Source organism: Rhinolophus ferrumequinum, chromosome 16 (genome assembly GCF_004115265.2).
Source record: "Rhinolophus ferrumequinum isolate MPI-CBG mRhiFer1 chromosome 16, mRhiFer1_v1.p, whole genome shotgun sequence".
Lineage (NCBI taxonomy): Eukaryota > Metazoa > Chordata > Mammalia > Chiroptera > Rhinolophidae > Rhinolophus > Rhinolophus ferrumequinum.
In genome coordinates, this window is record NC_046299.1 from 63,924,811 (window position 1) to 63,940,428 (window position 15,618).

General features: G+C 48.2%; 1 protein-coding gene across 3 annotated transcripts in view; it reads left to right on the forward strand.

Moving 5' to 3' along the window:
• The window catches only part of C16H10orf71 (chromosome 16 C10orf71 homolog), a 30,610-nt gene extending 15,736 nt beyond the window's left edge, over positions 1–14,874 (forward strand). For 2 of the 3 annotated variants that reach the window (XM_033131360.1, XM_033131359.1), the window contains exons 2-3: positions 1,043–1,145; positions 9,310–14,874. In XM_033131360.1, coding sequence (XP_032987251.1) covers positions 9,454–13,713 — 4,260 coding nt within the window. In that variant the 5' untranslated portion in view covers positions 1,043–1,145; positions 9,310–9,453 and the 3' untranslated portion in view covers positions 13,714–14,874. Of the gene's footprint in view, positions 1–1,042; positions 1,146–1,272; positions 1,513–9,309 lie in introns of those variants that run through there. The other variant, XM_033131361.1, reaches the window with a different exon arrangement.
• The last annotated feature ends 744 nt before the right edge of the window (positions 14,875–15,618 follow it).

Sequence of the window (15,618 nt, forward strand, 5' to 3'; positions counted from 1 at the left end):
TCCAGAAGAAGATAAGAGACTGAACGTGCAGGTGGGGCAGGGAGAACTGTGCATCCCACAAGTCACAAGTCAAGGTGGGATTGCGTCTCAGCAAGATAGAGGTCAACAGTCTTGATTGCAGCTTAGAAGCTAAGTCAGATGAAGGGCAAAGATCACCTGTTGGGGGATCTAGTAGGGGTGGGGGACCAAAGAGAGAGCAAAATGAGTTAAGGAAATAATGAGAGCTAAGGAGGAGATAGGAAGCATTTAAGAGAACAAACTATTTTGAAGGCCATAGACTGCTGTGGGGGCATGAAGGAGAGCCTTGGCATCAGGGACGGGCCAGCTGGCTGGTGGTGACCCCGAGCACCTCTGTGAGTCTCCAACAGAAGGTGCTCCACAAATTTGAGTCACTATGATTATTAATATTGTTAATAAACTACCGCGTACCAGATGAGTGTCCAGGAGCTGAGAGGAGGACGGTCTCGTGGAAGCCCGGATGGTCTGCATTTAAAATTTGCATTGTGGATTTAATTAGTTTACACTTCATTCTAAGCACTCTTAAAATTCTCCTGGGCAGCTTTTTGGTTCTTTTAGCTGTCAAAATATATAGTCAAGCTTCCTGCCAACAATAAATCAAAAACTGTGCTACAGCTTGCCGAGCAGATTCAAGTTCGGCCACTCTCATTCTCCTTCCTATGAAATCTGAGTTATTAATTCACATGGGAAAAAGGCCTCTGGTCAGATTTGACTAACAGAAAATAATTCACAACTGGGCCAATCATATTAGAAATCCCAAAGGCTTAAAATATTTTCCTGAAGATTTCTTGGACATAGACAAATCAATGAATATTGGAAGGGATATAAATTGGCCCTATATTGTTTTTCACCAAAAATGCCTATGCTTGGAATTTCTTGAGTTCAACTGTGGATTGAAAAAAATAAAAATAAAAATGAAGGCCAAGTGTATTACTGACATTTAAAGATACCTTTTCCCCAGAAAATGTGCTTGGCCCTTTGGTCAGTTGGGTTCCACTGAAATTATTTTTCCTCTTCTTTCTAGATGGGCAGTGATGACAGGAAACATAAGCATGAAAAGAAGTATTAAAACTACAGATCCTAAAACTCAGCAAGGCAGGCACTGGGAGCCCCCACTGCTGTAAAAGGTATGGAACCACCAACTCAGGAGCCAGCATCTGGTAACACCTTTGGTTGTTAGCTACTATGCTGAAGAATTCTACTGGGGAGTAGGGGACTAGGGGGTGGGGGTGGGGGTATGAGGCCAACTGAATGACTGTCCATCTGAACCCAAGTAAATCAAATCAGAATTGAAGAAATCATCTGCATGAAGCTAGCAAGAGGGAGTGGTCTCTATTTCCTGAGGCAGAGGGAATGTGGTTATTTTCGGAGTACTCTAAATATCAGTGAGCATACTGTATTACTGTCAGGAATTATGACTCAAACCCAAGATCAGCTGGAGTTCCTTGGACACACACAACAGAAACAGACACTGGACAAATCAAGCAGAAATGGGTAAGTATTCAAAGGAAATTGGAGCCCTTGTAGACTGAAGGCGAAGGCCAAGTTCCAGGTGGAGAAAAGATGAACAGAGAGCTCTGTTGCTGCAAAAGATGCCCAAACACATTTCCATCCTTGTGTCACTCCAGTACAAATGTACAATGGACTTGACGTGGGTCTCACATTTGCACTTGGCCCAGGGTGGTCTCTGCAGGCACTTTGACTTTCAGCCCCACCAAGACTAAACACCATGGAAAGAGAAATTTCCCCAAAAGGTGTCAATTGTTTTTATTCAGAGGAAAGGGATAGAAGCTGAGTGTTCAAAAGAAATAACAAATATCTGCTAATAGTAAGGTGTATTTAATTGACTGGGGGGGAGTGCAGTTACTTAACTCTAAGATTCTAAATTTAGATCTCCAACTATCCTATTTTCATCTTGATATAGAAGTATTACTGAGTTCAACTACTGTCCAAGATTAAAACCCCAGCATTCAGGACACCAGAAGACACCCTGATTATATTAGTTGGACTTCAAAGGATTGCAAATCTGAGTTACAGTGGCTGAAGACATTAAAGTCCCCCACCCACCCGAGTAACACAGATTCTGGAAGGAGGTGGTTCTGGCACAGTCTCATGGCTCAGCCGTGACATCAAGGACCCAGGACTGTTCTTCACTGTCCACCCTGCCATCTTCAACAAATCGGCCTTAGTCGTCCTTGCTCTTCCCTCATGGATACAAAGTGAATGCTTCAGTGTCATGAGTTGAATTGAAATTCACATGTAATTCATATTTTGAAATCCAACCCTCCAAGAACTCAGAATGTGATCTTTGGAAATAGGGTCAGTGTAGATGTAATTAGTTAAGATGAGGTCATGATGATGTGCTCTAATCCAATAGGACTTGTTTCCTTATAAAAAGGGGAAATTTGGACTTTACAGTGAAGATGGTGGAGAAGGTAAATGCTGTGCTTGCCTCCTCTCATGATCACATCAAAATTACAACTAAATTACAGAACAACCATCATTGAGAAATTCCTGAAGTCTAGCTGAGCCGAAGTCCTATAACTAAGGTTATAAAAGAGAAGCCATCTTGAGATTGGTAGGAGGGACAGAGAACTGGAATGGGCTGGTCCCACACCTGCAAAAATAGGGAGGGATATCTTGGTTGCAGAGGTTCCCCCAGAGAAGCAAAGGGTCCCAGCCCCACACCATGTTCCCCAGCCCAGAGTTGCAGTACCAGGGTGAGAAGTCCCCACAACTTCTGCCTGTGAAAGCCAGCGGACATTATGGCTGGGTGAGACAGAAGATGGTGAGAGTCCCAGGTGTCCCTCTTAAAGGATCTACTCACAGACTTACTCCCTGATGATTCACTCGCTCTGAGCTCCAGCTCTAGGGCAGCAGCTCAAAAGGCACCAGGGACATATGGGGAGGAACTGAGTTGTTGGGCTTCAGGAGGCTGGAGGGGCACCTTTCTCCCAGACAGAAGTGCTGGCAGAACCCATTGTTTCTTTGTTGAGCCCTCCCCACTCCTGACATGCAGATGCAGGTGGCCACCATATTGAGTCTCCATCAACCTAGCTAATACCATTTATCCACCCTGTCCTGGTGATTTCCTGAGATTCCATCCCACTCAACTTTTGGGCACACCCAAGCCACTTCCAGTGGCTTTTCCATACAAATGGCCTGTCTTATTTTATGCTATGGACTTTGTTAAAATCTCTCAAAGGTTCACAAAACACAAACAAGGAACATCTGGCTTTGGCATGTCCTATACCTCTTGCTGAGAAACCCCAAGCCTGGCATGAGTGGTATCTAGCCTTGGTTTGCAAGTTGGTATCTTGAGACACCTCCAATCCCAGTGCAGGTGGCGACCATCTGTGGATTGCTTTGTGGCTTATGCCGGGTGACCCCAGACAGAACACAGGCTGCTGCTGAACTTGGCCTGTGGTGGAGCTCCTCCCAGAAGGCCCCAAGGCTGGCACTGAGCCAGAGCTCCATCCTGCTGCCTCCGCAGGTAACACATGGCTGGTCCTCACAACTAATCATCCTGAGGGTCAATCCCTTCCATTGATGTGCAAACAGTAAAACAGGAGGGCACACACAATCCACACAAGGGACACCCGGCTCAGGTGACCAGAGAGACTGTACTACTGGGCTCCCCAGGACACCTACTACATAAGGCCACTCTACTAAGACCAGGAGATATAGAAACTCTAATACATAGAAACAAATACAGTGGGGCAGCCAAAATGAAGAAAGAAAGAAATATGTCCCAAATGAAGGAACAAGAGAAAACTCCAGAAAAGGAACTAAATGGAGGCAAGCAACCTACCAGATACAAAATTCAAAATAATGGTTAAAAGGATGTTCAATGATTTCAGTGAGAACTTCAAAAAAGATAAGAAACATAAAAATGGAGATAGAAAATATAAAAAAGAACCAGTGAGAAATGAAGAATACAATAACAAATGAAGAACACATTAGAGGGAACCAACAGTAGATTAGATGAAGCAGAGGATCGAATCACCGATTTAGAAGATCAGGTAGCAGAAAAACACCCAATCAGAATAACAAAATGAAAAAAGAATCCAAAAAAATGAGGTAATTTAAGAGGCCTCTGGGACAACATCATTGGGTGAATGATGTGAAGTCACAGGAGAGAGAACAAGGTATTAAAAACTTATTTAAAGAAATAATGATGGAAAACTTCCTTAACCTGGCAAAGGAAATAGACATACAAACTCAGAAAGCACAGAAAGTGGATCCAAAGAGGCCCACACCCAGACACATCATAATTAAAATGCCACTGGTTAAAGACAAAGAGAGAATCCTAAAAGCAGCAAGAGAAAAGCAGTTAGTTACCTATAAGGGAGCTCCCATAAGACTGTTGGCTGATTTCTCAACAGAAACTTTGCAGACGGGATTGGCATAAAATATTCAAAGTAATGAAAATCAATGACCTACAACCAAGTTCACGCTACACAGCAAAGCTATCAATTAAAATCAAAGGACAAATAAAAAGCTTCCCAGACAAGAAAAAGCTAAAAGAGATCATCAACACCAAACCAGTATTACAAGGAATGTTAGAGGGACTTCTTTAAGACACAAAAAGAAAAAGACAAAAAATAGGAATAATAAAATGGCAATAACTACATATCTATCAACAATTACTTTAAATGTAAACGGATTAAATGCTCCAATCAAAAGATGGGGTGGTTGAATTGGATAAGAAAATAAGACCCTTACATATATTGCCTACAAGAGACTCACTTCAGATTGAAAGACATATAGACTGAAAGTAAAGGGATGGAAAAAGATATTTCATGAAAATGCAAACAACAACAAAATAACCTGGAGTAGCAATACTTGTATCAGACAAAATAGACTTTAAAACAAAGGCTATAACAAGAGACAAAAAAGGACCCAGTAATCCCACTTATGGTTATTTATCCAAAGAAACCCAAAACCCTACTTCATATGTTTATTGCAGCATTGTTTACAATGGACAAGATATGGAGGCAGCCTGGGTGTCCGTCGATGGAAAAAAGGATAAAGAAGAGGTGCTTGGCCCTGGAAGGAAATGGGTTCTTGCCATCTGGGGCGGCATGGGTGGACCTGAAGGGTATTGTGCTGAGTGGTTATGTCAGATAAAGAAAGATAGATACAGTGTGATTTCACTTATATGTAGAATCTAAAGAACAAAATAAACAAAACAGAAACAAACTCATAAATACAGAGAATTCTTTGATGGTTGCCAGATGGGAGGGGGTTGGGGGTAGATAAAAAAGGGGAAAGCATTAAGGAGTACAAATTGGTAGTTACAAAATAGTCATGGGGATGTGAAGTAAAGCACAGGGAATATAGTCAATAATATGGTAATAACTATGTATAGTGCCAGGTGGGTATTAGATAGTCAGGGGGATTATGTCTTAAATTATATAAATGTCTCACCTCTATGTTGTACACCTGAAAGTAATATAAAATAATATTGAATATCAACTGTAATTGAAAATTTTTTAAATGGGCGAAAAAGGTGAAGGGGAATAAGAGGTCCAAATTTCCAGGTATAAAACAAATAAGGCATGGGGATGTAATGTACAGCATAGGGAATATCGTCAATAATATAATGATAATGTGGTACAGTGTCAGATGGTTGCGGGACTTATCATAATGATCACTTCTTTAGGTATATAAATGTTGAATAACTATGGTGTATATCTGAAATTAATATAACATTGTATGTTAGATATATTTTAATAAAATCTTTTTAAAAGTGGGGTGGGGAATTTGGACACAGAAACAAGTACAGAAGAAAGAAAGATCACGTGAAGAGACACAGGGAGAAGATGGTACATCTGCAAGCCAAGGAGAGAGGCCTGGAGCAGATCCTCCCTTCATTGCCCTCAGAAGGAACCCACCCTGCTGACACCTGGATTTGGGACTTGTAGCCTCCAGGACTGTGAAACAATCAATTTGTTGCTTACATCACCCAGTGTGTCCTGCTTCCTTACAATAGCCCCAGCAAACGAATACACTCAATTCAGATTTCGTGTCTGCATTCAAAGCAGGAAGAAAGTCACCAACAGAGTGCCCACCATAGAGATCGTTCTTCTGATCAGAAAGGCATGAACTCTCCCAGACATCCAAATGTTTCCATTCCTGTGACAAGAACTGTGTCACAGCCTGGCCACACTGTCTGCGTGGGAGTCTGAGAACGTGCCCGTTATCTTCTGCAGCTTTTAGAGAAGAAGTGCATGAGGGGAAGGAGGGTGAGGAAGTTGTGAGGCTGCCAGCAAGGTCTGAGGCAGACACTCTCATTTTTCCTGCAGCCTTCTAAAGGACGCACCCTGTGCTTTCTGGGGAGCAAGCAGCCCTGATGGTCGGCTGGCCTGCAGAGCATGTAATGGGGTTTTCCTAGAGTGGGTCCGGGGTTCCTTCTTATCTCATTCAGTGTGCTAGGTCTCAGGGCCCTTTTCTTTCTCCAGGAGTGTCCACTCTGTCGGCCTGCCAACAAATCAGCACTGGAAACTCACCAGAGTGCTGTGGTCAGGAGACAGGAAACAATAAACCCCAAAGAAGGCTAGCCTCCAGGACCGAAACACAGTGTGTGAGCACAGCAGCATGGGTCTTTGCAGACGCCCCGTGTGCTTTCCCACATATGGAGCGAGGATGGAATCGGGACTCCTGACGGGAGCACCTTCACCCCCCAGCCCCTAAGCCCTGACTGTGTCATTGTTCTGGCCGGCCTGCTGCTGACATGAATGGCCGCTGTGTGACAATGCTCCTGCTGTCAGCTGAGGTCTCACAGCAGCTCGCCAGATGATTGTGGTCCCAAATGGCCACCACTTGGGCCATCTCTAGGGCCTAAGCTTGCTATTTTATCTAACTTTTTATGTACCCATTTACTTATCCCCTGCCCAGGCCAGGCCTGTCCTATGTATTGGAGGTAAGGTGGTTCAGGGTCCCAGCCTGAAGCAACATCCTCACACAGGATCCAGAAGGGAATTCATGTGTCATCTCAACCCTTTAGGATGGCTACTATCAAAAAAAACCCCAAAACAGAAAATGATAAGCACTGTCAAGGATGTGGAGAAATTGGAACAGTTGTGCACTATTGGTCACAATGTAAAATGGTACAGCTGCTGTGGGAAAGAGTACGGCAGTTCCTTCAAAAATTAAAACTAGAATTACCATATGAACCAGCAATTCCACCTCTGGGAGGAGCCCAAAAGAATTGAAAACAGGATCTGGAACAAATATTTGGACACCCATGTTTATAGCAGCGCTATTCCCAATAGCGAAGAGGTGGAAGCAACCTAAGTGTCCATTGATGGATTAATGGATACACAAAATGTGATATTTATACACAATGGAATATTGTTCAGTCTTAAAAAGGAAGGGAATACTGACATGGCTACAACATGGATGAACCTTGAGAACATTACGCTAAGTGAAACAAGCCAGTCACAAAAAGACAAATAATGTATGATTCCACTCAGACGAGATACCTAGAGTTGTCAAATTCATAGAGACAGAAAGTAGAATAGTGGTTGCAGGGGCTTGCTGAAGAGAGAATAGGGAGTTATTGTTTATTAGGTACAGAGTTTAGTTTTGCAGGATGAAAAAGTTCTGGAGATGGGTGGTGATAATGTTTGCACAACAATATGGATGTACTTAACACTAGTGAACTCTACACTTAAAAATGGTTAAGATGGTAAATTTTATGTCATGTACATTTCACCTCGACTTAAAATAAAAGAGAGAGAATGTCATGAAAGGGCTATAACAGAGATATAGGCAGAATTAGGGAGACCCCAGGATGTGGAATCACTCAAAGAGTGGAGCCATCCCCCCACAGCCCCAGGGACAAGGGCAAGCATGCCCCCACCCCCACTCCAGGCTCCCACTGGCACCTTCCATTGGCCACACCCAGGGCAAGGCAGTGACTGAGGGAGCCCAGGGGATGCAGGCTCTGGAGGACTGCCTTCTTGGGGTGGCTCTGGGACAAGGACAATCAGCGAACAGACAGCTTACTGGATCCTAAGCTCCTAAAAAGTAAATTTAATTTTAGATTATGCTCAGTACAACGAAGAAAATAAACCTGCCACTGTGAGAGAATGAGGAGGGGACACCCCATGGAATGACAGGGAAGATCTCTCTGCAAAAATGACACATCTGAACTTTAGGCACTGTATTCATCAGGGTTCTCCAGAGGAAAAGAACCAATAGGATGTATACGTATACAGTCATGTGCCAATTAACCATGGGGATACGTCCTGAGAAATGCATCGTTATGCAGTGTCCTCACTGTGGGAGCATCACAGAGTGCACTTACACAGACCTAGAGGGCACAGCCCACTGCGCACCTGGCTGTGTGGTGTAGCCTCTCGCTCCTAGGCTACAAGCCTGCACAGCATGTTGCTGTACAAACTACACGAGATTAAATCGGCACAAGAGAAACTGATGTGATAAGAGATGCATTAAACACGAGATGTGTGAGGCTGCTGCCGGCCTGACATGGCAGACTGTTTTACGGCAAGTTTTTAAATATATAAATAGAAGGAGTACACTCTAAATAAAATAATGATAAAAATTATAGTATCATAAATACTTAAACCGGTAACATAGTTGTTTAGTATCGTTATCAAGTGTTATATACTGTACATAATTGTATGTGCTGTACTTTCATAAAACTGGCAGAGCAGGTTTGGTTACACGGCATCACCACAAACACGTGAAGAATGTGTTGTGCTTTGACATTATGATGGCTACGATGTCAGTAAGTGACAGGAATTTTCTAGCTCCATTATAATCTTGTGGGGCCAGCATCATGTACGCAGTCCATCATGGACCAAAATGTCGTTATGTGGTACATGACTGTACAGAGAGAGATTCATTTTAAGGAACTGGTTCATACAATTGCGGGGGCTGGCAAGCCCGACGTCTGCAGGGCAGGCCAGCTGGCGGACACCATGGAGGAGCTGATGTCACAGCTCCAGTCCAAAGTCTGCAGGTAGAAGTCTCTCTTCCTCGGGGCTTCTCATTCTTTCGGACGTGGCCCACCCACATTATGGAGGGTAACCTGCGTTACTCAAAGTCTATTGATTTAAATATTAATTACATCTAAAAAAATACTTTCAAAGCAACATCTAGACTGGCATTTGACCAAAAACTGGGCACCAGGCCCAGCCCAGCTGACACCTTAAATTAACCATCACAGGAACCATTATCCATCTGGACCAGTGTGTAGTTCTTGTATGGAGCCATTAAGTCGGATATCCTGTTCATACCCTGCTCTTCTTCCTTTTGCAGAGAAAAAAATTCCCACTTTGCAATCACATCTGATCGACAGGAAGCTCTAAGTTTGTGGGAAGAGGGATACGTCTAACCCTCCCGGAACCATCAGGTAGAGGTGCCCACTGGCTGCCTGGCGACAGGCTTTCTAGGCAGCAGACGATGCAGGGGAATAAGAAGTGCACGGATGGGCTCAGCGACTCCTCGAGCATCGGCAGTGTGCTGGATGACGCCGACAGGGAGGTGAGCAGCCTCACGGACAGGGCATTCCGGAGTCTGTGCGTCTCAGAAGACACATCCTTCAACGATGCCGACCTGGCCCTGTCCCCAGATATCACCCGCCAGGTGTTTGGGAGTTTTCACCAGGGAACAGTGAGCCACACCCACAGGAAAAGCGGCATTTGGAGTCAGTTACCGTCACAAGGCACAGAGCATGCAGGCTGGGCAGCCACGTTCCAACAGCTACCGAAGTACGTTCAAGGAGAGGAAAAGTACCCTAAAAGCAGCCCCCCACTGACACCAGCCCAGGGGAGACTGGAGGTGCCAATTTCTGGCCTGAGGAGCAGCAGCAAGCCTATTTCCAAAGTGTCCTCCCTAATTAAATCTTTCGACAGGCCCGAGAGCCAACATTGTGATAGCAGACCTCCTACTAGCAAGCCTCCGGCTCTCAAAACCCCCCCGAAATTTGCTCCTCTCCCAGACAGTGGTGTCAACTTCTGCTTTGATTCTGCCTTTTTGACTGTCAGGAGGGTGCCCGCCGAAGTCTCCAGCACCCATCAGAATAGCCTCCAGCCTGGCAGGAAGCTTGGGGAGCAGGAGGCCCCCAAGAGTCCCGAAATGGTGTGTCAAGGCTCCAGTGGCTTCCTCCCAACAACTGAAAACGTGGCAAACTCATTGGAGTCTAAGTTCTCCTCCCCACCCCACAACCCAGCTGTGAGTGAACCTGAGAGAAGCAAGGAGTGGGCTCGCAAAGGCACTTTCCTTCATAGTGAAAATAGTGCTTTTGAATCATGGAGCACCCGCCAACCACGACTGCCCGAGAGAAAGGACCCTGCTGAAGCCGTCCTTGAAAGCAAATCTCCCAAACATTATGAGGACACACCCTTGTTAAGAGAGCCCAGGGCCCCTGCTGAATGCAAAGTCTCTCCCTGCCAAGTCCGGGCCAGCTGCGGTCAAGAAGAGAACAGGCTGGCAGTAGGTGCTCTCTCCACATCAGAACCCTGGAGATCTAGGGACCCAGGAGTCCAAGTGGAGGAAAAAGCTTCCAGCTCACAGCCTGACCCTCAGGTGAAGTCGATCCAGCCCCCCTGGAGGAAAACAAAGACTCGCAAAGGAGGGAAAGAAAATGTACCAGATGCTTCGGAGGAGAAGAAGCAGATCGACAGGAGAGGCCCAGTCTTGTATACAAAGCACAATCCTCAGGGGCAGTTTCCAGAAAATGATGCTCTGGACAATGGCACGGATGACAATGAGCATTATAATCCTCCTTTTAACATCAGTAAGCTTCTGACCCCCGTCATACCCACCAAGCATGTCCTGGACTCATCTGACAGCCAGCCGTCACCCCAGGCACAGCTGAATGGATACCAAGAGAAGGAGCCCGGTGAGTGTCCGTCTCGGGAAAGCTACAAATCCAAAGCCCCCAGCCTGTTGTTCAACCTGAAGGATGTGCGGAAGTGCGTTAAGAGCACATACAGTCCCTCACCTCTCTTGAAAGGCCTCGATGAGAAAACCAGAGGCAAGCAAGACCCCGTGAGCAATGGCATCGTCCTTTCCAACGGGCTTGAGGAAAGTCCCCCAAATGAGCTTCCTAAGGAGAGACCAGCAGGCACTCCTCTGACAAGGCTCAGTACCCAGAAAGACCCTAACTCTGATCCCGGCGCAAGCTCTGCAGACAACTATGTAACCCTCAGCTCACCTCCAGCCATCACCACAGCCCCCTCCTGTGTCAACGGGGAGGCTGCCGACAGGAACAGCTATGAGAAGGATGTCGCCAACGGAGATTCGGATTTGGGCCCTGCCAGGTCCAGTTGGTGTCCAGACTCCAGGGAACGCTGCCCCAGGAAGCACCTGTCCCTGAAGCTTTGCAGCAGAGAGCCTGAGGTGGGGAGGGCTGTGGAGCAACCGAAGAACCCCAGCTTAGAGAATGGGGTTTTGAGATCCATCTCTCAGGAGACAGAACCTGAGAGAGAGGCAGGACTTCAGAATCCAAACTTCAGCCAGAAATTCTCCCCAGGGCCCCTTTCTCCCGAGGAGGAGGATGTGTTTTATAGCGACAGCCAGTCTGATTTTATGCCAGGCCTCAAGAGTAAGGCAAAATTCAGCACCAGCTCTTCAGATCAGTCCTTTGCCTCATTTGAAGATCAGCAGAAGACGTGGTTCATCGAAAGCCAGCAGGAAGACAAGAAGAATGACATGCGTGCAGGTGACAGTCAGAAAGATGAGAAGGAGAATGCGCTAGGGAAAGACGAGCTGCAGCACTGTGCCTCCAGTAGGGGGCACACCTGCGTGGAGGAGCACAGCCAGAGGGGAACGTTGCACGGAGAAGGGGAAAGTGTATCTGAAGGGAGACCCAGGAAGGCATCGAGGGAGGAAGCTAATGTCAGAGGCACTTGGATCAGCGGAAGTAAGGACGTGGCTCTTTCACAGGCCAAAGACCTTACTCCCTCACCATCTTCCACTTCGAACAAGCACATACTGTTTGCAATTAAAGACAATACCCTCAGGGCTACCCCCGTGATAAAACCCATCATGCTGCCCCTCCTGAGGACCTTGTCCTCAGAGAACCCACTGGGCAGTGGCCACAAAGAGGAAGAACTGCCACGGCAACACTGGGGTGAGGATGCTGGTCTTTGTGCCCCCCAGAGTCAAGAAGTGCCCAGCATCCCAACACCCACGGGCATGCAAGGCACACACTTAGAGCATGTGGTCCACAAGGGCATGGAGGACCACATGTGGGTGCCCAGTGTGGCCAGGACGGAGACAAGTGGGAATGTCTCATCTCCTACCCTCGTAGGAGAGGGCAACGGGCTGAAGCCACCCCCAGATGCCTCATGGAGGGTTGTGGCAAACGACGGCAAGAACGGCTCCACAGACCAGGGGAAGCTGGAGTCTCCAAGGCGCATCCCCCTGATCGCTTTCCCTGAAAGCTACTTAGAAGACCAGACACCCCCACAGCAGCGTAAAAACTCTTGGGAAGTAGAGACACAAGATTTCAGAAGTCACTTTTTGTCTACACCCAGAGCAGGGCCCCCAGGGAGAAGATTGGCCCCTGGTGAGATGGAAAGTTCCCCCAACACCAGCTCTCTAGGGGAAAGTAATGCATGTTCCCCTGCCACCAGCAGCATTTGGGACGATGCTTCTCAGACCCCCAGTGAACTAAGCCTGATGCCAGGGTCACCTTCCCGTGCCAGTCCCTGGGCCAGCCCTGGCCCTGCCAGGGTCTCCCGGAGGGAGGACCTGACACATGCCTTCACATGGGAGGCCAGCTCCGACCCCCAATTTGAGCCATCAGCAGACCTCAGGACACTCTCTCCAAGAGGCTCATTGGTGGACCGGGCCCTCAGCTCAGCAAGCTTCCCTGAAAAACCGGAGCCCCCTGCTCACCTGGAGAGGGCGGCCACCAAGCCGCCTGCAGTCCCGCCCAAAACAGAAAAGGCTCTGCGGCGGGCGAAGAAGTTGGCAAGCAAGAGGAGAAAGCCCGACCAGACACAGGAAATGCATGGTGAACCCCGCGAGGAAAAGCCCTGCCTGGAGGACTCAGAGCACCGGCCCCTGTCCCCCCAAGAGGGGCCCCGGCCCAGGTTCCCCCTGGTCCGTTCCCTGCCCGCTCCTGTGCACCGCCACTCAGTGTCCACCTTCTCAGAGCCAGTCAGGAGGCAGCCTGGGGGACCCCAGTCCTTCGTGCCCCTGCCCCCTTACAGGGCCACCCAGAAGGTCCTCCAAGACCCTCAATCTGGAGAGTACTTTATCTTCGACCTGCCACTCCAGGTGAAAATCAAGACCTTCTATGACCCAGAGACAGGCAAATACGTCAAGGTCTCCATCCCATTTTCTGAGGGGGCTTCCCCTGAGCCCCCCCTGCCAGACATGCTTGCTGCGCCCTACATGCTATACCCCAGCATCCGGCCCCTGCCCACGACCACCTTGATGCCACTGCGCTGCTCCTCTCAGCTCTCTGCCCCCACCTTCCTAAGGCAGGGCCCTGGCACCACCGAGGCAACTGGCCCTGGGCCCCAGAGCTCCCGTGCTGCTGACCTGCAGCCAGCCCCTGGGCCTCCTGGTGTCCCCAACCAGCACTGTACAGACCAGCGCTCCGATGGGCCTCCGCGGAGCCCAGGGGACGAGGGGGAAGGCACGCCCAGCCTGGGCATCATCTCCACCGGTGACCTAGAGGACTTCGCCACAGAAGGCGTTTCTTGAGAATTACAGCAGACTAACGCCCCGCCCCAATACACCCAGAAGACCTTACTTCCCCTTCCCTCAGAACAATCAATCAGTTCCTTACACACACACACACACACACACACACACACACACACACACACACACCATACTTAGCCATTAGAGGTTCCTAAAGTCTCAAAGGAAGTGCGGATCCTGAGAAAACTTCACCTGAAGGGCTCCCCAGGGCTCCCCTTCCTGGAAGGTCACTAATTGCATGACTGGGTCCGTTCTGAGCCCCTTCCCAGACCCCAGATCCACTCCAATCCTTTTCTCTTCCCCTCCCTTCCTCTCCGTCCTTCTGCTCTGACCCTGCTACTAGGGTGGGTCCACCCTGATTTCTCAGGGCTGTTCTGCTCCAGCACCAGCCCCACTCCTTCTCTAGGACAGGCTCACACAGTAAGCAAGGCCCTGAGACCCCCAGAAAGGCTGCGCTGGGTCCTGCAGGCAAGCAGACCACCCGGCACACACCCCTCTAGGCCCCACAGCACCAGGTCAAGCCACCCCATCACCCAAACACAGCAGCCGTTTCCAGGTCACCTCAGACGGAAATGGCTGAGGACCCACCCAAGGCAATCTTACAAAAATGTTTATTCCAATAGAATGGTTTTCTTTACTGGGAAAACTTTCCTCTGAGAGCTATTTTCTGATAAAGAAAATGCTGCCTTTTAAGAAGTGAAAGAAGTTTGCAGATGTGGTTCTGTCACTGGACTCTGTCTCTTCTGTGGGCAGTGGTGGGTCAAGGGCCACGTGCCCTCCAGGCCTTGTATCTCGGCCTGCAGGCTACACAGGGTCTTCAGGTCTGAGCAGAGCAACAGCCGCAGCGTCTCCTGCCTCCCCATGTCCCTCCTCGATCCTTCCACACCTGTCCATGCCCCCTGGGGCCAGGACCTGCACTAGTCCTGGGGCAAAGATGAGGAGAACCCAAACCTACCATCAGGAACCTGAGTCAGGCCCTGACTGTCCCGCTTTAGTGATCAGCAGCTGTGCTCGTGCTCAAAAGGAAATAGTATTTTCCCCAAGTCCCTGGCCTTTGGGATTTGGAGGAAAGTATCTGAATCAACTCAAGGGAGCAGAATGCAGGAACCTCCTCTGCACCTCTGGGAGCAGTGTGGCTCTGTGAGCAGATGCCCGCGTGGGCAACCATGCTGGGAGGGGGGCCAGGCTCGTCCTCGTGGGCTTCCCGTGGGGCTTCCGCTGAGGCCTCTTCATTCCTGCGATGTGGGGGAAATGGGGGCAAAACCACCTCCCCTCTTGTTTAGAAGGGCAGCTGTAGAGGGGACCACACAAAACACATTGTCCTTGGGCTGTTTTTTTGGGGGGTGGGAAGATGGGGAGACACCCAGCTCAGCAAGTCCCAGACTCACACAAACACAGGAGCTTTGAGCATATTCCTAGTTTGTGGTTTGGATTCAGGATTTCACACCAGTTTCTTTTCCCAACAAGTGCAGTCACACCTTAAGTTCACTGTGAAAACACTGCACAAATCCCCTAACCCGATGCCATTAGGTTTGTCTGCATCTGGTGAGTCAGCTGGACGATCATCCATGAAGTCCGGCTCCCCCAAGTCATTCACCCCCAAGTACAAGTGAAGAGAATAAAGTCGTGACCTTGGCTCTGCCACCAAATCGCCAACCATCCTCTCCACCTGTTTTCATCTTACTCAAGTGGGAAAAGTAATATCTCATTTGAAATTCTCAAGGCCCAGGAAGTGCCTAACAAAAGAAGTATCCCTCAGTTAAAAACAACCGTAGTTACAGTAACCATGTCCCCACAAGGAAAGAGATACTTTACATAAGGGGAGCTTATATTTGGGAAAGCAGTCATCTTCTGTCTTAGGAGCAATATGAGGAGGGCCATTGATAGAACTGAAAACATAAAGGT